The sequence below is a fragment of the Tiliqua scincoides genome, chromosome 1, assembly GCF_035046505.1.
Source record: "Tiliqua scincoides isolate rTilSci1 chromosome 1, rTilSci1.hap2, whole genome shotgun sequence".
Taxonomy (NCBI): Eukaryota; Metazoa; Chordata; class Lepidosauria; order Squamata; family Scincidae; genus Tiliqua; species Tiliqua scincoides.
Genome location: NC_089821.1, coordinates 180,485,757 through 180,506,527, shown reverse-complemented (window position 1 = coordinate 180,506,527; position 20,771 = coordinate 180,485,757). Strand labels below are relative to the sequence as shown.

Sequence of the window (20,771 nt, the reverse complement as noted above, 5' to 3'; positions counted from 1 at the left end):
AAAATGTTGGAAATTAAAAAGTCTTAAATTTTCTCTGGTGCATTTACTTATTTATATTACAGTTCTGTATTTGGCAGTATCCTTCTGGGATCCACCACCTGTTTATTTGTAGCCTTATCTGGTTGCTTTTGTGATCTCTCTCTCTCTCTCTCTCTCTCTCTCTCTCTCTCTCTGTGTGTGTGTGTAAAAATGCAGAGAGAAAGAGACCATGCACTGATGAAAGATCTACATCTGAGCTTATGCCATTATGAAGTGGTTATAAGGTGCCAGAGGACTCTAGGCACCTCAAATTCTAGGCATGTCTACTCAGAAGTAAGTTCATTGTGTTCAATGGGGCTTGCTCCCAGGAAAGTGTGCATAGTGTTGCAGGCTTTGTCACTGCTGCTATTTGCTACAACTGACCAACACGCTTCTGGAATTAGCAATATACACTTTTGAACATTCAAAATGTTTCACATGCACTGTCTTTTCATAATTCTTATTAAAGCACTGTAAGATAATAATAATAATAATAATAATAATAATAATAATAATAATAATAATAATAACTATTATTATTATTATTGCTGTAAGGAAAATGAAGCTGAGAATGAGTGATTTACCTAAAGCACCTATCTTGTTTTGCACTGTCACTCTTTAAATGCCACATATGTTGAGAGCACCCTTTATAGAGATTCTGTGAGGACAAAATGTTAAGATTTTTATGAAGGCTACGCACAACTCTGTAAGGACTCGAACATATCCATCGCTCATTACCTTTGAGCACATGCAGAGTGCCTTTCTCTTATCAATCCATATTCAGAACCAGTCCAATTCTTATCTGGGATTAAGAAGGACCCAGGACACATAGTACAACCTCTAGGAATGTTTGAATGCCAGAAATGAAGCAAGGCACTCACCTTGTCAGTGGACAGCTGCAGCTGTGGAGCATCTTAACCAGAATCTGTGAAACACCATGCCTCTTCTTCTGTTGGCCTTCTGTCATCAGGTGAAGACCATCCTTTTAAATAAGATTTTGCCCTACACAGAGCTCTTAGTTTCTTTGGGTTGTTGGATGTTTACAGTGAACTTTTAGACTAGTCTTTATCTTCTGCCCCATCTCTGGGTTTTCATATTGCTTACCAGTGATTCCCAAACTTTTTAGTACCGACACCCTTTTTAGAATGACAATCTGTTGGAGCCCACTAGAAGTGATGTCATTAACCTGGGTGTGAAGCCATGGCCAGAAGTGACATCATGTAGGAAAAAATTTTAATACCACCATGCAACAAAATTAAATCAACTGATTAATTAAGTAAATTAAAAGTTTACAGTAAGTACAAGTTTAAACAAAGAAGAACCCTTCTACCCCTCCCAAGCAGTTGCTTATCTGTTTAAAAAAAAAATTCCCCAACACCCCAAAGGCTACAATCCTATCCACACATACTTGTGAGAAAGCCCCAATAAACCATCATTGTTAAAAGCATATACATAGTAACCTATTGAACAGATTTATAACATTTCCCCAAATGCAGTCACATACCATGTGACTGCATTTAGATCAAGTAAATGCAAGTAATAGATCAAGTCTAATCTATTAAAATAAAATACACATTGAAATGAATGGGGACCCACCTGAAATTGGCTGGCCACCCACGTTGGACCCACATTTTGAGAAACAGTGGCTTATACTATAAAGTTTTATTGGCGCATCTTCTTTTAAGAAATATGTTGTTGGCTGTGGATTTTTTCAGTAGGCCACCTGCAGCATGTTTTATGAGACATTATTCTTAAAATATAAAAAATCAAAAATAAATACATATGTGGAATTTAGGGAAAAATCCCTATTTAAAAGAGCTGATGCTCAGGGCACTATAGGCAGCTCCTGTGTTCACCCCAGTGGCCAAAGGCCACTGAAGGGCTAATGCAGCTGTTATGATCCTATGCTTAGCCAGCAACAGAGGCAAAACTGCAGAAAAGCAGCATCTTTCCAAGTGTTGGCCTCTTCTATTTAGCACAAGGGTTGGCAACCTTCTTTCACATAGGGGCCAGATCTGCATGAAGGGGGTACAAATGAGGCAGGTATGGTGGTTCTTGACTGTCCCCCAGGCAACATTCAGGGACTTGCAACAGCCACCTCTAGCTGAGACCCCCCATGTGCTCCCTGGTTGTCTTGGCTGTTGCCTGGTCATTCCACAGCTGTTTTGCTGCCATTCCAAACACTGCATGCTGGCAGGGATTGGTTGGTGCCTCCCCTACTCCCTTCTCCCCTTCATCCCTACCATGCACTTCCTGCCCAGGTTCCTCTTCCTTCCTTCAGTTTGTGGGAAGAGTTATAGCCAGCCATTTGTAGATGGGCCAGAGAAGAAGGAGGACTCCCACCCTTCTCCTTTACCTGCAGGCCGGATGAATTAGGGTTGTGGACCTGATCTGGCCTGCATGTAGTAGGTTGCCAGTCCCTGATTTAGCAGGAGAGCAACTGGGCCCATTCACCCCAGCAAGCATCTTTTTTACTGTCTGCTGGGTTTCTTTTTCTTTTTTAAAGATTCTGAACTATTCTAGGACAGGGAACCACTGATTTTACTATGTAAACTGGTTTGTGAACATTTTTGTTGAACAATAACCTGTAAATATTTTAATAAAAATGCCAATAATATTTGCACATCACCAATTTCAAGCACTTGACACAGAACAATACATGGCGTCAAGCCACTTTCAGTTTGGTAGGTCACCAACTGCATAGGTCTAGTTTACTGGCACATGATGGCAGACCTGGAGCATTACTGACAACCCAGTCCTAGGGTGCTGAACACACTGTAGCAAATAGCTTTGCAACAGCATGTACAGCACACTGTGGTGTGGGTATACCATTCTGAGCCACTACCACAAAGTGGTGGCAGCATCTGAGGAGTGCTGCTGTGGCCAGCAAAATTGCACCAGAGCAGGTAGGCTGACATGGGAGCCATTTTGTGGGTAGAGAGGGGGAGGGCAGGGGTGTAGCTGTGCAGTTCAGGGGCAGGGCAGGGCAGGAGGCAGGGCAGATCTCTGTGGCAAATGTAGATGCCAGCCCAGATCCTATCCGCAAAATTCAGCCTGTACCTCCTCCTTACCCTCCTTGGACTTACTCCAGGTATAGAGCTGTCATATGTTTGAGAAGACCTATAGGCCTTTGGGTGGCCTACCATGGAGGCAACTTTTGTTATCTTACTTCATGGAGACCTCGGCGATTGTCCCCATCTGCCCACTATAGCATGCAGCACACATACACCTCCATGGCATGGCTGCATCAGTATTGGTAGCGGAGGATAGGATTGGACTGTTAATTATTTTGCTTTCCATCACTAAATTAATTCCTCAAAGTAACACTGGCAATACCTCAGATGTGCTGCAGATATTTAATGAAGATCGAAGTTTCCTCTTGAACAGATCACAGAAACAAATAATACAGTAATTGGTAACACCTTTAATTGTATTGTCTGAAGATTACAATGACATTGATAGCAAAACACACACATGCACAGAGAGAGAGAGAGAGAGAGAGAGAGAGAGAGAGAGAGAGAGAGAGAGAGAGAACCAGTTCAATGCTTACTGAATTAAAAATATAATTTCTGAAGAACAAATCAATCCTACGGGTTTATTGTGAAAGAGGTTCAGCCCACTAGCACTAGCTAATTCATCCTTTGTAAATTTTTGTAAAGATCGGGAGATCAGTAAGACTCCACCTCTGCCTTCCCATGCCAGTAAACTAGACTTATGCAGATGGTGACCCACCAAGCTAAAAGTGGCTTGTCATCACTATGTATCGTTCTCTGTCAGGCGCTTGAAAACTGTGATGTGCACATTTTATTAGTATTTTATTAAAATATGTGCATGTATTTTGCTATGCTGTATATTATATGATTAAATATTATATAAACAAAATATTAGACAATAAAATTTGCTCCTAGTAAGAATAACATTTTATGAATTAATGCAGCCATTTTCAACCACTGCGCCATGGCACACTGGTGTGCTGCGAATGGTCTGCAGGTGTACCGCAAGAGTTTGGGGAAGAGTCATTTGTCAGTACAGCCACTGTGGGTGTGTGAGCCCCTGCTGTCCATGTGGTGTGCCTTGTCAATGGTCAAAAAACTGATGCTGTGCCTTGACAATTTTAGTGCCTTGTCAATGTGCTGTGAGATGAAAAAGGTTGCAAATCCCTGAATTAATGCATATGCAATACCTGTGCTGCTATAATGGCCAGTAAGGAATTCCTGCTGATGGATTCCTGCTGGAATCCATCATCCCACCTACTGTGGGAAGTGAAAGAATTTTGTCCCTGCAGCTCCACTCATCAGCAGGACTTGTCACTCTCATCAGTGCATATGCATCAACTCTGCCATCTCCAGCAGAAGATAAAAACAAATTCTACAACAACCTGGCCACCACTATCAAGAAAGAGTCATTGTTCATCCTTGCCAACTTCAATGCTAGAGTTGGTGCTGAACACAGTTCATGGCCCCCTTGCTTAGGTCAGTTCGGCACTGGGAAGATAAACAAAAATGGCCAACACCTGCTAGAGTTTTGCTGTCATGAAGGTCTCTACGTCGGCAACACCTTCTTCAACACGAAGCTCCAACATAGAGTCTCTTGGAGACACCCAAGATCAAAGCACTGGCACCAGCTCAACCTGATTCTTACCAGACGCTCCAGCCTTCCCAGCATCATGATCACACACTGACCACTCCCTGGTGTGCAGCAGAGTGAAACTGCAAACAAAGTGACTATATCACACGAAAAAGGAAGGAAGACCTCGCATTGACACCAGCAAGACCTGGGATCTGAGAAAAGTGGAGGAATTTGCACGAGCACTTGAGGAATCTCTTCCAGGCCCGGCCAATGCAAATGCCTCCAACAGATGGGAACATTTCAAGAATGCTGTTTACAACACCCCCTTGTCCGTAGTTGGCAAGAAGACCAACAAGACGGCAGACTGGTTTGAAGCCCATTCTGAGGAGTTGACACCAGTCATTGAGGAAAAGAGGAGAGCTCTAGCAGCATACAAAGCCTGTCCCAGTGAACGCAACCTGCAGGTCCTCCTAGCTGCTTGCAGCAAAGTCCAGCATACTGCCAGGAGATGTGCTAATGACTACTGGGTCCAACTCTGTTCCCAGATCCAGATAGCAGCTGACACAGGCAACATCAAGGGGATGTATGATGGTATCAAGCAGGCCCTAGGTCCAACATAGAAGAGAATTGCCCCTCTGAAGTCTGCCACAGGCAAGGTCATCCAGGATCAGGCACAGCAGATGGAACGCTGGGTGCAGCACTACTCTGAGCTGTATTCCAGAGAAAATGTAGTTACTGAAGAAGCGCTGAACAACATTGAGTGCCTGCCTGTATTGGAGGAGCTTGACAGTGAACCAACCCTAGAAGAACTTCACATGGTCCTGGACTCCCTTGTCTCTGGCAAGGACCTGGGAAAGACAGCATCCCTGCTGAAGTCCTAAAGTGCTGCAAAGAGATCATCACCACTGAGCTGCATGAAATCCTCTGTCTCTGCTGGAGAGAAGGTGGAGTACCCCAGAACATGAGGGATGCAAACATCATCACACTGTACAAGAACAAAGGCGACAGGAGTGACTGCAATAACTCTCCTTACCATTGCAGGAAAGCTGTTTGCCAGAGTTGCACTAAAGAGGCTCCAGGTACTTGCAGAGAGTGTCTATCCAGAACTGCAGTGTGGATTCCAAGCCAACAGGTCCACCATTGATATGGTATTCTCCCTTAGACAGCTGCAGGAGAAATGCAGGGAACAGCGACAGCCACTCTTCATAGTCTTCATAGATCTCACGAAGGCCTTTGACCTGGTCAGCAGCAAGATTCTTCCCAAGATTGAATGTCCACCCAGGCTCCTCAGCATCATCAGGTCTTTCCACAAGGACATGAAGGGCACTGTAGTCTTTGATGGCTCCACATCAGACCCCTTTGACATCCAAAGCGGAGTGAAGTGGAGTGAAGTAGGGCTGTGTTCTCACGCCGACCTTGTTTGGGATTTTCTTCGCTGTCCTGCTGTAGCAGGCCTTTGGAACTGCAACAGAAGGCATCTATCTCAGGACCAGATCAAAGCTGTTCAACCTCTCCAGACTGAGAGCAAAGTCCAAAGTCCAGCTGAAATGTCTGCGTGACTTCCTCTTTGCTGACGATGCAGCTGTCACCGCCCACTCTGCCAAAAATCTTCAGCAGCTCATGGATTGTTTTAGCAAGGCCTGCCAAGACTTTGGACTGACAATCAGCCTGAAGAAAACACAGGTCATGGTTCAGGATATGGACTCACCTCCCTGAGTTACAATCTCTGTGCATGAACCAGAGGTTGTCCATGACTTTGTGTACCTTGGTTCAACGATCTCCAACACTCCTTCTCTCGATACCGAGCTAAACAAACGCATCGGTAAAGCAGCTACCACGTTTTCCAGACTCACAAAGAGAGTCTGGTCCAACAAGAAGCTGACGGAACATACCAAGATCCAGGTCTACAGAGCTTGCATCTTGAGAACACTTCTGCAAGCTTTCCAGATGCGCTGCCTCCGACGCATCCTTGGTATCACCTGGCAGGACAAAGTTCCAAACAACACAGTCCTGGAACGAGCTGGAATCCCCAGCATGTATGCATTGCTGAAACAAGAAGCCTGCGTTAGCCTGGTCATGTCGTGAGAATGGGCGATGGCTGGATCCAAAAGGATCTCCTCTATGGAGAACTCGTGCAGGGAAAGCACCCTACAGGTAGACCACAGCTGCGATACAAGGACATCTGCAAGAGGGATCTGAAGGCCTTAGGAGTGGACCTCAACAGATGGGAAAGCTTGGCCTCTGAGCGTCCAAACTACACCAAACTACCATTTCCCAGACTTTTTGAAGGAAATCATGCCTTTTATACAGTTCTGTTAAATCAATATAAGTTTTTAGTGCATCCTGCTTGGAGGCAGTCTGTGCAGCATGGCCTCTCCCAGCTTGAAGAGACACTTGCCCAACAGGCTGAGGCAAAGAGGCAAAGAAGGAAGGCCCACAGCCAGGGAGACACACTTGCTTCCAAGGACAGCCAGGGACAGACTACATTTGCTCCCAGTGTGGAAGGGATTATCACTCCTGAATTGGCCTCTTCAGCCACACTAGACGCTGTCCCAGAACCACTTTTCAGAGCGCGATACCATAGTCTCCCGAGACTGAAGGATGCCAATGAATGAATATAATGGCACCAATAACCATATAGAGCAGCCATTTTCCACCATTGTGTTGTGACGCATTGGTGTGTCACTTGTCGTCCACAGGTGTACCACAGGAATTTGAGGGAAGGTCATTTATTAGTAGGGCCGATGGGGGGATGTGAGCCCCCCACCTTCACCATGGTGTGCCTTGTCAGTTGTCAGAAACCTGATGGTGCGCCTTGACAATCCTAGCACCCTGTCAGTACACTGTGAGAAATGAAAGGTGGAAAGTAGCTGATTTAGAGTAAATATCAGCGCATAATGCAGCCATTTTCAACCACTGTGCCATGACACACTGGTGTGCTGTGAGTGGGCCACAGTTGGGCCACAGGAATTTGGTGGTAGGTGATTTATTAGTGGGGGGATGTGAGCCCCCCACTGACAGCATGGTGCGCCTTGCCAGTTGTGAGAAACCTGAAGGTGCTTCGACAGTCTTACAGCCCAATCCTCTGCACGCCTACTCAGAAGGAAGTCCCATTAGAGTCAATGGGGCTTCCTCCCAGGGAAGTGTGGATGGGATCCGGCTGTCAGTGTGCTGTGAGGCTGGAGCGGCTGAGCCAGAGTCGAGGTCGGCGCACAAGGAATGTCCGCACTGCACAGCGAAGGCTCCGCGCGTGCCATGTCGAGGTCACGAGGGCTGAGAGGGCCACGACCGCTGCGGGCCTGAGACTGTGCGCAAAGCGCGCGGGGCGGAAGGGGGGCGACCTGGAGGGGCTGCTGTCAGCCGGCCAATCACGGGGCCCGCCTCGCCCCGGCGCGCGCTGCCCCAGCCTCAACGACTTCCCCCCGTCAGTTAGGCAGCCCCCGCGCGAGGGAGGGGGCTACCGAATTGGGGAGCCAATCACAGGCCGCAGCTGGCGTTCTCTCTCCCCCCCCCCGCTGCTCCCTCCCTCCCTCCCGCCGTCGTCGAGGTGGGCGATAGCCAGTGGCAGCCGCGAGCGGGCGGAGGCCGCCGCTTTCTTCGGGGTCGCCGGCGGAGGGTCCAGGGGCGAGCGCCCGGCTGCTGGCGGTGGGTCGCGGGGCGCCAGCGGAGGGCGGGCTCTGCGCTTGTGCGGCGGCGACAGAGCGGCGGTAGTAGCAGCAGCAGCGGCGGCGACGACAGTGCCTCTTCCCCGCTCCGCGTCGGCTGCCCACAGCAGGGACATCATGCCCAAGAGAAAGGTAGCCAGCCCGGCACCCCCACGGTTGGAGGAAGGGGGAGAAGGAGGGGACCGCCTCGGGGACCCGCCGCTCGCTCAGGGCTCGCCTTGCATGGGGGGCGGAAGGCCGCGAACCCTCTGTGTCTTCCCCCTCAGCTGCCTGTTGCAAGGGGGGCAGGCGGGCGGCTGGACCCAGTGCCACTCTGCCCTGGCAGTGCGGGAGTGGGGCTGCCGTCCCATCCGGTGAGTAAGCCCCACTGACTAGAATGGGCTTACTTCTGAGTAGACGTGCCTAGGATCGGGCCGAGGGAGACGGAAAGAGCGCTGGGTGTGGGGCTTCGTGCTCCGCAGGCCCCTCGTACGCCATAACGCTACTCTCTCCCCGAATGTGCTGCCGCGGTGGCTTTGCCTTCCCCCTCACCCCCCCTTGGGAAGAGTTCGCCCCTTGCAAGCTCCAGCCAGCAAGACCTGCAAATCGTGTGTGTGTGAAAAGTCCTGCGCACTCCTTCTTCCCTTGGGAGACTCTCTTGCTTGTGCCTGCCATCTCCCTCTCTCTCTGTCGCAGCCTTGATGATGATGGTGGTGGTGGCTCCAAGGTAACATGGAAGAACACTCTCTCACTCACACACAAATACACAAGAGAGAGAGAGAGAGAGAGCCATGTTTGAACCAAAGTGCACCCTTCCTTCCCCTTGCCTCCTGTGACAGACCCGTATGTACCAACTCCTGTGTCAATCAGGGCAGGGGGCTGAATAGGCAGAGCCTTGTGCGCCACTGGCTGGCGGGAGGGGGGATCTCCTTACACAGTGTGGCCAGAACAAGAGAGACTTTCTAAAGAGCACCCAGGGAGACCACTATGGGCAGCAGGGAGGAGCTCTGCACCCTTGAGATGGAGGAAGGCAAGCCGAGGAGGAGGCGGGAGACACAACTGTCAGCTTGCCCGCCTTGGCTTTGAGAGTTAGACTATGAGGAGAGCCTTTCCCTCCTTGCTTCCTTTCCTTGCTCCTTCCTAAGTGCTTCCTTCCTCTGCAGAGCTGATGCCAGGATGTTTTAATGCGCGCCTTACTTTTACTTACCCGATATCGAGTTCAGCTTCCTCTTTGACACTTGGATTTAGTTTGCTGGAGATGGTATGTTTCTTACCCACCTCTATTTTTAGGCAGAGACAAATGTAATCTTTATGTGTTCCTGGAACTGGCAAGTGAGACTGATGTTCTGGAAGTGACCAATGAGGTTTGCATCCAAAGAAATGTATGGTTGATTGTCATGGAGCCCTAAGTAATGTCAGGCTGAAGAACTCAGTAGGATGTGTGCTGAGAAATGCGCAAGTACATCTTCAGACTTGGACTGATGACTTTTGGTAATAAGGGGAAAAATTGCATTTAAATAAGAACTGTGCCATAGTTGAGTTCAGGGGGTCTTCTGCCCATTTGCCTGAAATGCTGTTCTGTCTTCTTGGTTCTTATAAGCCCTGCTAACTGGGCAAAGAGGCACCTTTTCAGTGGTAGTTCTCTTATATTTAGTGACAGGGGAGAGCAGGTGTCACCAAGCATAATATCTTTTCCCGTGGTGCTAGTGTCTCCCTTCAGTTTCTTCCTAGGTCCCCTTTAGGAGGGGGAATCATCTTATTATTCCTTTTACTATGCAGATCACTTTGTGGACTTGGGACATAGGACTTTGTTTGTTGAAAAACTGTCTATAAATATTCTGAAGAATAGTATCTCTAACATAGGATGGCAATCTGTTATAATTACAATTACAATTGACAGATTATAGGCTGGCACTTACAATTGACGATAATCCCTTGTTTCACCTATAAAGTATTTGGGGCCTCTTGTCTGAGCCTGGGAGACCACTTGTGGTGATGTTCTCATTAGTGATTTCTGTAGGAGTTTTACATTAATAAACAGTTTTCTAAAGGAAGATCTCTCACCATGCTTCAAATAATACAAAGAAAAATGACTATGTAATGCCAATAAAGAAATATCTAAAGTATAAAATTTATTCATTCCTTTTAGTTCATTAATGCTGTTCTTGTGTCCATGATCAATGCTAGAGCCGCCTCATGGCATGAACCCACAGAAAACTGACTCCCATGGTGCAACTGTAATCTTTAAAGGAAACTTGGGGCAGTATACAGTAATTCTGGACTGTAGCACTTCAGACTGCAGGGGGTATAATATTTTTCAATGATCCTCTGTGTTAAAAGCTTTTAATGATCTAGATGAGATATGATCTGGTGAGTTTTATTGCTGCTATTTTTCATTCTGAAATTTATGAAGTGTGTTATGCTGTTTTTATGAGATTGTTTTATCTTCCTAATTGATACTGTGATGTTGACATATTTTCTTGGGAGCAGCCTGAAGGTCCCTTTGGGGCTCTAGGGCAGGATATAAATGTAAATAAAAAAATGTCATGGAATAAAATAAAAAAATAAATTGAATTCAAATTGGGTTTTCTAACTAGGCTAAAAAACTGAAATATTTGTTAAATGTGTCAGACTGGTGGTTGGGGTTGAGTCTTCGAGAGGCAGTGTTTTGTGTCTATGGGCATTTTCTGCTGTGTATAGTAAGTTTAGATGGGCCAAGGATAATGTCTTTGGATTGCCCTCTGTGAGGCTAACAGTTCAATCCTACACATTTCTACTCAGTTCAGTGAGTAGAAGTTCAGTTCAATTTCCACTGAGTTTAGTGGGGCTACTCTCTTGCAACTAACCATAGATACTCACTTATTATTATTGTTGGCAACCTTCAGTTTCAGAAGACTATGGTATCGCGCTCTGAAAGGTGGTTCTGGAACAGCGTCTAGTGTGGTTGAAAAGACCAATTCAGGAGTGACAATCCCTTCCACACTGGGAGCAAGTGCAGTCTGTCCCTGGTCTGTCTCCCTGGCTATGGGCCTTCCTTCTTTGCCTCTTAGCCTCAGACTGTTGGCCAAGCGTCTCTTCAAACTGGGAAAGGCCATGCTGCACAGTCTGCCTCCAAGCGGGCCCCTCAGAGGCCAGGGTTTCCCACTTGTTGAGGTCCACTCCTAAGGTCTTCAGATCCCTCTTGCAGATGTCCTTGTATCGCAGCTGTGGTCTACCTGTAGGGCGCTTTCCTTGCACGAGTTCTCCATAGAGGAGATCCTTTGGGATCCGGCCATCATCCATTCTCACAACATGACGAAGCCAACGCAGGCGTCTCTGTTTCAGCAGTGCATACATGCTAGGGATTCCAGCACGTTCCAGGACTGTGTTGTTTGTGTTATAATTGTATGTTATATGTTGAGTCTCTGACTTAACACAGCAGGCACCTTAAAGAAGGATTTGATTAATAGTTTTACTGATATGTTGTTTACAGTGCACTTATGTGTTTGCACAAAGGTTGTGAAGAGCAGAATTTGAAAAATTAATGAATAAAAATGTATCTTATGGTCTTTTACTAAATTTTTAATAAATTAGAAACTGTACAGTTTTTAGGTAACAATTATTGGTAGGTTATTTTTCAGGATCTGGCCTCAGGTAAAATCAGACAAAATTATAGTCAGATACCCCCTAAGATTAACCCCCCCCCCCACTTATCTGAGGGTCATAGAAAATTCCATGCTTTTTGGCTCAGAACTTCCTCTCGACCTATGTGAGATTGACTTATATTTGAGTATTTGCGGTAAATAATATTAGCAAGCTAATGGGATGTGGAATGCAGAAGAGTCAGTATAAAAGGGTAGGCAGACATATGGTAGTCTTCCCAGGACTGTACTGCCTCTACAATGCACATGTGAAATTGCTTATCTGAGAATGCCCCCACTCCAAAGATTTACATGCATGCAGAGTTAAACCAGCAAGGAGTAGGCTTCAGGTCTCATCTTCATTGTGCCATATTAACTTCACATGAACCAGAACCTTTGATAGTGAGGTTCACAAACAATTCTCCACCTACAGTTGTCCCATACGGAACTGTATAATGTGTCCACATTACTGTTTGAATTGGCTCAAAAAACCAAAAAAAAACAACAACAAAAAACCCCAGACTTATACTCACATGTAGTTTATAAAAGGGACTCAAAGAGACTGAAAAAGTAATTAGGGCATGTTCTGAGGGCTCCATGATACATGCTCCTTGCTACAGTCACAGGTCTAGGACCAGTCAGTGCCTGAATGGGATAGATAGTGTCTTGAGTTCCATGTTGAAAGAAAACTGGGATACACATGAACTAAACAAAATAATCAGTTGTTTTGTGGTCTTTCCCCTACACTTAACATGATTAATCGGCCTGCTCCTTCCAGACAAAATTTTTCCTTTTTGTCTGTCCGTTTCTGTTTATGAATAATGTGACTTTCAAAGAATCTTTTTGTCAAGAAAGTGTCTGGAAACTTAAAGGTAGTGAGGGTTTTCAGCTTGGGTGGTTTTCTGATACATTTTGGTGTTTTGGACTGACAGTGACAAAGGCTAAAAGCCTGAGTGCAAAAAGGTGGCTGTTGACTACAAAGCTCAAACAAAGAGCAGGTGGAACTCTGGGCTGTTCTAGTAAGGCTTTCCTGTGTGTGTTTGCCTGTTTTGATGCCACATGATGAAGTGTACACAACAAAGAAAATATTGAGTTAGCACTGGGTGAACTAACGAGACAGTACATTATAGTTAAAGCCTAAGACTCTAGCATTTGCTTTTTCTCTGGTTTTTCAAAACCTCCCTAAAAATAATGTTCTAAATGAATGCACCATAAACAGTGCTAAAAACAGTCAACACTTTGATCCCTATGAAATGGCCATATGAGTAAGGTGTTTGCATTGGCCATTGAGAAAAGTGGAACAAAAGTCTGTCATCTGCCAAATCACATTCAAAATAGATTTGTCCTACAGATATGGAACAGTCCTTTTCAACACTATCAACTCAAGATTGTATTTGCAAGGCCCAGTTAACTGACATTAAGTGCAGAAAAGCTGACTAGCAGTGTGGACAAGGGTTTTGAAAAGATCTTTAAACTTGAGTTCCACTCAATTTTGCAGCTTATAAAGATTTGGTGTTGGAACAAAGTGCAGTTTCTATTTTTTGTATTATTATTATAAAAACAGTGGAATAACATATACATCCATTGTAATGACATACAGCAAGTCCTCACTTAAAGTTGTTGATAGGTTCTTGGAAACTGCAACTTTAAATGAAATGGCTTATTATAAACCCAGGCAGGCTCAATAACACTCTCTCAAGTGATGGGCTTGCTGCTTTCCTATCATGCTGCAAAGCAGTGATGCACCCCAGAATGCCTTGCAGAAGTTATCCCAAGGCATTCTGGATTGCTACAAGACAAAGGACGTGGGTCGCAGGGCCTATGTGATCTGAAAGCGGCTTCTGGTAGCCCTACCAAATGTAGAGGATGTGGAGGTCAGAAGATTGAGAACCACTGACCAACCAAAACAAAACAACATTGAATGAAACAACTTTTTTAAGTGAAAACTTGCTGTATTTTAATAGGTTTCAGTATGAAAGCATGCATATGGAATTATTTTTATGATTCTCAACCTGAAAATATCAGCCCCTGGCTCATTCTGAACCACACTGGCTTGGGAATTAAGGGCCCAATCCTATCCAACTTTCCAGTGCTGATGCAGCCATATCAATGGGGTATGCATTGTGTCTTGTGAGTGGGGGCAGTCAGGGAGGCCTCCTCAAGGTAAGGAAATGTTAGTTACCTTGTTTCAGACCTGCATTGCAGCTACATTGGCACTGGAAAGTTGGATAGGATTGGTTCCCTTGATTTCAGTGGAAAATATTTCTCTTTAAGCATGCTTAGGATTATAGCACCTCAGATCATTTCTTTCATAACCACCTATTTTGGCACACTGTAAGTTATGGACTGCAGCCCAACACCCCAGTTTTAAGGAAAAAAACTTCATACCAGTTCCATTGAAATGAATGTAGTTGAAGTAGGACTTGTTGAAATCAGTGGGGCTTCTAAATTTATTTAATCGGAATTGGGGTATACCAAATTCCTGACTCTCCCACTCTGAGTGGAGAACATTCAATTTTAGGACATAGAACGTTCCTTTCTGGCTTGATCTCTCTTCATGTTGGCTTTTTTCTGCTGGATGCCTTTGCTGAGGTTTGGTTTGGTTTTTTTCAACAAATGTTATTGTTGAACTGTCCATGAGTTAACATGCTGGTGCTAGATCAAGAAGTTCTTTGCAACCCCTCCTTGCAAAGTAGTTTGCTGGCTGTTTAGAAGCAAATCAAGCAAGTTTTTGAAGAACACTTAGAAGGAGATCATGCCTACCTCAGAGCATACAGATTGGAATACAAGACTGGCTGGGTAACACACCTTAGCATTCTTAGGCTGCAGTCCTAACCACACTTTCCTGAGAGTAAGCCCCATTGAACAAAATAGGACTTACTTCTGAGTAGAACTGGTTAGACTTGTGCCCTGAGTGTTTGACTTTTTGAATAAATTTAGTAACTTGATCAGAATCAAAACCAATATTAGAACAAGTATCCTGCTTTTATTGACTTTTCTTAAATCAAGGCGCAAACTACAGGAAGCAGGACTAGATGGGCCCTTGGCCTGATCCAGCAGGACTTGATTTATATTTTTATGGGTGGGTGAATCGGGCCCGAGAGGGGGCAGGATTGATAGCGCCAGCACATGCCAAATCCCAGTTAACATGGACTTGTGCCAGCAATGTCACTGGCACAGGTCTAAGTTGAACCATTGCAGCTGCTGGGGCTTACCCTGGGGCAAGGGGACAAATGTACCTTTAGCCCAAGGAGACCTCCAGCAGCCAAAAATCCCCCATAGGATAGCCCACACTGGCACTGCTGCATTGCTGTGCATGGCATTAGGTGGATTGAGCTGCTCGACAGTACCTAAATATTGCTTTGACTAATGTGTAGAATGACTGACTGTTTGAGCAGTGTGAGTAGGATTGCTGCTTTTTAACTTGTCTGATAGTGAGACGTTTTATTTCCAAACTGTCATACCAACAAGAGGACTAAAACAGGTTGAACCTGTTCAGTCACACTTGTAGAGATGTCTCTTAGGTAAAAGGGTAAAAGCCTTTGTTCTGTTATGTGTGTAAAGGACCTAATAGTTACAAAAAGTTCTGTGAATCTTTGCTAAAGTGTGTTTAAACTTAATTTGTATGCGCATATCACCTTTTGGATTATAAACAGAACAACCTTTTACTAATTGCTTGTTAACTATTCGCTGTCCTTAACTGTTTGTTACTCACCCACAGATTTTTAAAAAGAGATTATAAAATTGGAGCAGTTGCTTTTAAGACTACAGGTGCAGCCTATTTATCCACAGATTTTTTATCTGCAGATTTGTCTCAGTGCAAATGGGGTGGGGGTACTGAAAGTCACACACACCTTTACCTCCTTTGCCCTGCGCTGGCAGCCCAAAACACTGCAAAAAGGCTCAGACTCACCCATGCAGGGAAATAGCCCTGGAGCCCTGGAAGAGATTCCCCTTGCGAAAGAACAGTAACATTCCTGGAGCCCCTGAGCCAGCAAAGAGGCTGAAGAGGGGAAGGGTGTGTGTGAAAATTTCTGCAGCCAGAACACATGCAACAAGGTGGAGCTCTCTCTCACTCACACACACACACAGGGGCAGATGTGGTAGCAACAGGGGATTGCTTTAAAAAACCCAGGGAGTATTTGCCGAATTCCCCCCCATGGTGCAGGCAATTGCCGACACAAGCAACCTCCCCACTGAGATGGTGCAGGCAATCACCGACACAAGCAAGCCTTCCCAGCAAACAAAGCATGTGATTTAGCCTACAATCCTCTCCACACTTTCCTGGGAGTAAGCCCCATTGACTACAATTGGGCTTACTTCTGAGTAGAAACACATAGGGCTGGACTCTTAAAAGCTCAGTGGGACAGCTGGCAACGGGGAGGCTGAGTATGGAGCAGAGCAAATTGATAACAGCTGCCATAGTTTCCTTCCATCCGGAAGTGTCAGGCTGCAGTGTATTTGCGTAACTCTATGGAATTTAGCAATTTTTTGTTAATCATGCCGAGTCACGGAATGGAACTAACGCGGATAAATAGGCTGCACCTGTATTACCATATATGGTGTTGCATGAGCAAAGAAATGTTCTCTGTTTCTTGTGGCTTCTGCTGGGTGCTTATTTCTTGGGAGAGCTAGGGCTGCTGTGGCCTCTCGCAGTTTAGTCTGCAGGCCCCATCTCTGAAGGTACCCAAAACGCAGGCAGTTGACAGTGCAGGTTCTGAGAGTTTCAAGTTGCCTTGGAAAAGAGAAAGCACAATCAGTAGAACAAAGTAAAGGTCCAAAACCAGGTTAGTGGTGGATAGGGTGAGGATCCTCTAAGACATATTGGTCAGATTGGAGGTGGGCAAGTCTATGGAGTTACATATAGTCAGAAGTGGTATGCCATTAGATTTGTTCATCATCATCATCATTCTTTATTTACGGTCATAGACCCAACATCATTAGATTTGTTGTTACATAACTCCCTGATTCTGGCACTGAACCCCAAACTACTTCCTGGTTGCATCTTCAAACAGCTCACAAGGGCTACTGTTCCCACAACTGTTTTGCTGCAGCTGTGGTAGTCCAAAGAATACCGAAATACATGTGAGCTACAGAGGCTAGAGAGTCAAGAGCAGCCAATCACATACAATTTAAAAAAGCAAAAGAAAACCCTAGTTGAATCAGGTCAAAGGTCCACTTAGTCCAGAGCATGCTATTTCCTATAGTGACCAGCAAGATTCTACAGGAAGTCTAAAAATTATAGAAATTGTTTGTCTGCTACTGCTTTATATTGTTTGTTTCTTTCACATTTTTATGCCGTCCTTTCTTTAAAGAGCTCGGGATGGTGTACATGTTGTCTTCTCTCCTTTTGTCCTCACAACAAGCCTGTGAGGTAGGTTAGGCTGGGAGACAGTGACTGGCCCAAGGTCACCCAGGAAGCTTCGTGGCTGAGTGAGGATTTGACTTGGGATTTTCCAGGTCTAAGTCCAACTCCAGAACCACTACATCATCTTCGTTCCATTTATAATTATTGTTCTTTTGTGACATCTGTTTGATGGAGTGGTGGAGCTCAGTGGTGGAGTACATACTTTGCAGAAAACCCAGATTCAGTTCCTGGCATCTTCAGGTAGGACTGAGAGAGACTCTGGTTTATGACTGGGGCACAGCCACTGCTAGTCTGTGCTGACAATCTGAATCAACATGGTAACCTCTGATACATTGTTTATCATATAGGTCTATCTGTGTGCTTATAGAGAATTCTACCTTGGTACAGAAAGTAAAATACCTCACCCTAAAATCTAATGACTATAAGGGCAAACCACTTGTCAGACTATAAGGCTAAATAAATGGTCATGCATCGCTTAAGGACAGGGATGCGGGCCAGCACCCTTATCATCAAGCAAGGCTTGACACTAATTGTAGCCTCCGAACTTGTGGGAGCTGTGCTCACCTCTGGAGGCTTTTCTGCAGAGGCAGTGCACATCTGTGTATTGCCTCTGCAAGACTCAGAATGGCTGAAATAACCTAAAAGACACAACATCTGGTTTCCTTGGGGAAGCCCCCAAATGCCTTATAAAGCAAAAAAAGTCACTTCCAGTTTTCCAAGGAAACCAGAAGTCACTTCGACTGTTTCAGCCTCAAATCTGCGTGCTACCCTCTGCAGGGCTCAGAGAAACCTCTGGTGGTGAGGGAAGCTCCCCTGACTTTGGGGGGGAGGGCGACAGGGATCAGTGGCGGCCATAGCATATGTGGGCCATCACTGGTCAGAATGTTGCTAAGTGACATTCACCTGTATTTGAAACTTTCCACTGTATGCCTAAATGTACAGCAAGCTATACTGTTCAAGTCATCAGTTCTCGATTAAGTGTCTATAATCCATTGTTATACAGTTATCTTGGAGAATGAAATATATATTTAAAATAGGTTTTTAGCAGATGTAAGCTGGTGAGATAAAATATTATACTTAAATGGATCAATGCACCTGATAAACGTTATACTCCAAGTCAAGTATATATAAGCTTTGCTTACATTGATTACTTGTCGTTGGCATATCTGGTGACTTGCATTCTGATTCCTGGATACCAACCCAGTTACCTAGAAGGCAAGTGCATTGATTTCAATGAAACTTTCTTTCAAGACTGTTTGGAGGATTTGGGTGCCCTGCTGAGATCTTGAGCTATGCTTCACTTTAAATTAACAAGTTTCAGATAAATATGATGAGGACTGAGTTGTATGCCTCATTTATTACTTAAAATGAATAATTTAAATACATTAGTTAAAAAAATACTGTAACTTAAACATAGCTTTTTAAAAGGCCAAGCACTTTGATCATGATCTCGACCTTGAGTATACATTCATGGAAATTAACCAGGGGGCTGGCTATTAGGATTTGCAGCAGGTACATGATGACCCAGGGGTCTGTGGATGCAGGGGTCCTACACACATGCCTCTGCAGAAGACCGAGGCAGAGAATCCAGCAATTCTACTATCCATTATGCAGAGCTTAAACCTGTTGCAGTTATGGGGAAGGTCAGCTGGTATCCTGCAGCTGTTTCTGGAAATTTTTGACTTGGGCAAGATTTCTCTGGTTAGAAGGGAGCAGGAAGAGACTCACAGCCCAGTCCTATCCAGGCTGTTGCTGCTGTGGTACAGAGGCATGGAAACAGCCGCTGCTGTATCCTGCTACCCCAGGAGGCAGTTGGAGGTCTCTTCAGGGTAAGAGAACATCAGGAGTGGCACAGCTGCATCAGTGGAGGGGGGGGTAGGATTGAACTTTAAGGGCCCAGTCCTATTGTGTTCCAGCACCAGCACTGGGAGTTGCAAATGTGCCACAAGGCTATCATTACTATCATTACCCCATTGACTATCATTATTAAAAGCACATACATAGTAGACTGTTAAAAGTACAGATCTGTAACATTTCCCCAAATGTAGCCACATACCATGGCTATAAGATAAAATACAAAAAGAGTTTATTAAACACATCAAGTCTAATATATTAAAAATAAAGTACACATTGAAGTGAATAGGGACCTACCTGAAAGACATGGGGGGACAGATGGTATAGGCCAGGGGTCAGCAACCTTAAACATTCAAAGAGCCATTTGGACCTGTTTTCTGGAGAAAAGAAAACCTCGGGAGCCACAAAACCCTTTTGACATCTAAAATGAAGATAACACTGCATATATAGTTTTTTTTTACCTTTATGCTATGTATAAAAAAACTATAGTGTGTTGCATTTTTGAAATGAATGAACTCTACAGAGAAAACAATATTTAACATATTTTAATGTTACAAGATCACCATAATCTTAAATTTAGAATTACATATAAAAAACGAAAGAGCTAAAATAAAATACATTTAAATTAAATACTAATTTATTTTCCCAGGGCCTATAGGCAAGACTTGGGCTGGTGCCCTCCCTAGCAGAAAATCCTGACCAACAGTAAATAGTCATCTTTGTGTCTTTTCCACAGTAATGTAAAAGAGGTACAATGAAATACAAAATCTAATGACTAGTATTTTTCAATACAATAAAGAGATTTATAGTTATTACTCCCCCTTGTATGTCCCAATTTATAATGCACTCCCCTCTTGTATATGCAACTTTTATAATGCGCTCCCCTCTTACAGGTCCCATTTTTATAATGTAGCCCCTTCTTGTAGCTCCCTTGTAGGTGCTGGGGCACCTTCCTTATGAGGAAAGGCTACAGCGTTTGGGCCTCTTCAGCCTAGAAAAGAGGCACCTGAGGGGGGGCATGATTGAGACATACAAAATTATGCAGGGGATGGACAGAGTGGATAGGGAGATGCTCTTTACACTCTCACATAACACCAAAACCAGGGGACATCCTCTACCTGTCTCCTCAGAAGTCAGTCCCAGAAGAGTGAACGGGGCTTCCTCCCAGAAGAGTGAACGGGGCTTCCTCCCAGGGAAGTGTGGACAGGCTCCTCTCCCTGTCTCCTCAGAAGTCAGCCCCAGTAGAGTGAACGGGGCTTCCTTCCAGGGAAGTGTGGACAGGAATGCAGCTCACCTCGCTCCTTCCTGCCCATTGCCTCAGCAGCGCTGTGTCTCCTGTGCTTCTCCGACCAGCCTCGCCTCTTCTGTTCAGCCCCCTGCCCGCTGCAGGGCGAAGGAAGGAAGAGCGCAGGGAAGAGGTGCCTGGCTGCCCCCCCGCACCTGCTCGCCTTGGGGCTGGGTTGGCTGGGCGGAGGCCAAGGGGAAGGGCGCCCCACTTCCAGCCCCCACTGGGGAGCCGCATCAGAGGACTGAAAGAGCCGCATGCGGCTCTGAAAACACAGGTTGCCGACCCCAGGTATAGGCGAAGGTCCGAGATACTCATTCAGATTGTGTGACTTGATTCTGTGGGTTGAAGAGGATAGACGTTGCCAAGCATTTGCAAATTGCAGTTTAAAAATCATTTTTCCACAGCTGCAA

General features: G+C 45.2%; 1 protein-coding gene across 2 annotated transcripts in view; it reads left to right on the top strand.

Moving 5' to 3' along the window:
• Nucleotides 1-8,273: 8,273 nt before the first annotated feature.
• The window catches only part of HMGN3 (high mobility group nucleosomal binding domain 3), a 31,314-nt gene continuing 18,816 nt past the window's right edge, over nucleotides 8,274-20,771 (top strand). Inside the window, exon 1 of one of the 2 annotated variants that reach the window (XM_066612463.1) lies at nucleotides 8,274-8,384. In XM_066612463.1, the coding sequence (XP_066468560.1) occupies nucleotides 8,370-8,384 (15 nt within the window). In that variant the 5' untranslated portion in view covers nucleotides 8,274-8,369. The remainder of the gene's footprint in view (nucleotides 8,385-20,771) is intronic. The other variant, XM_066612462.1, reaches the window with a different exon arrangement.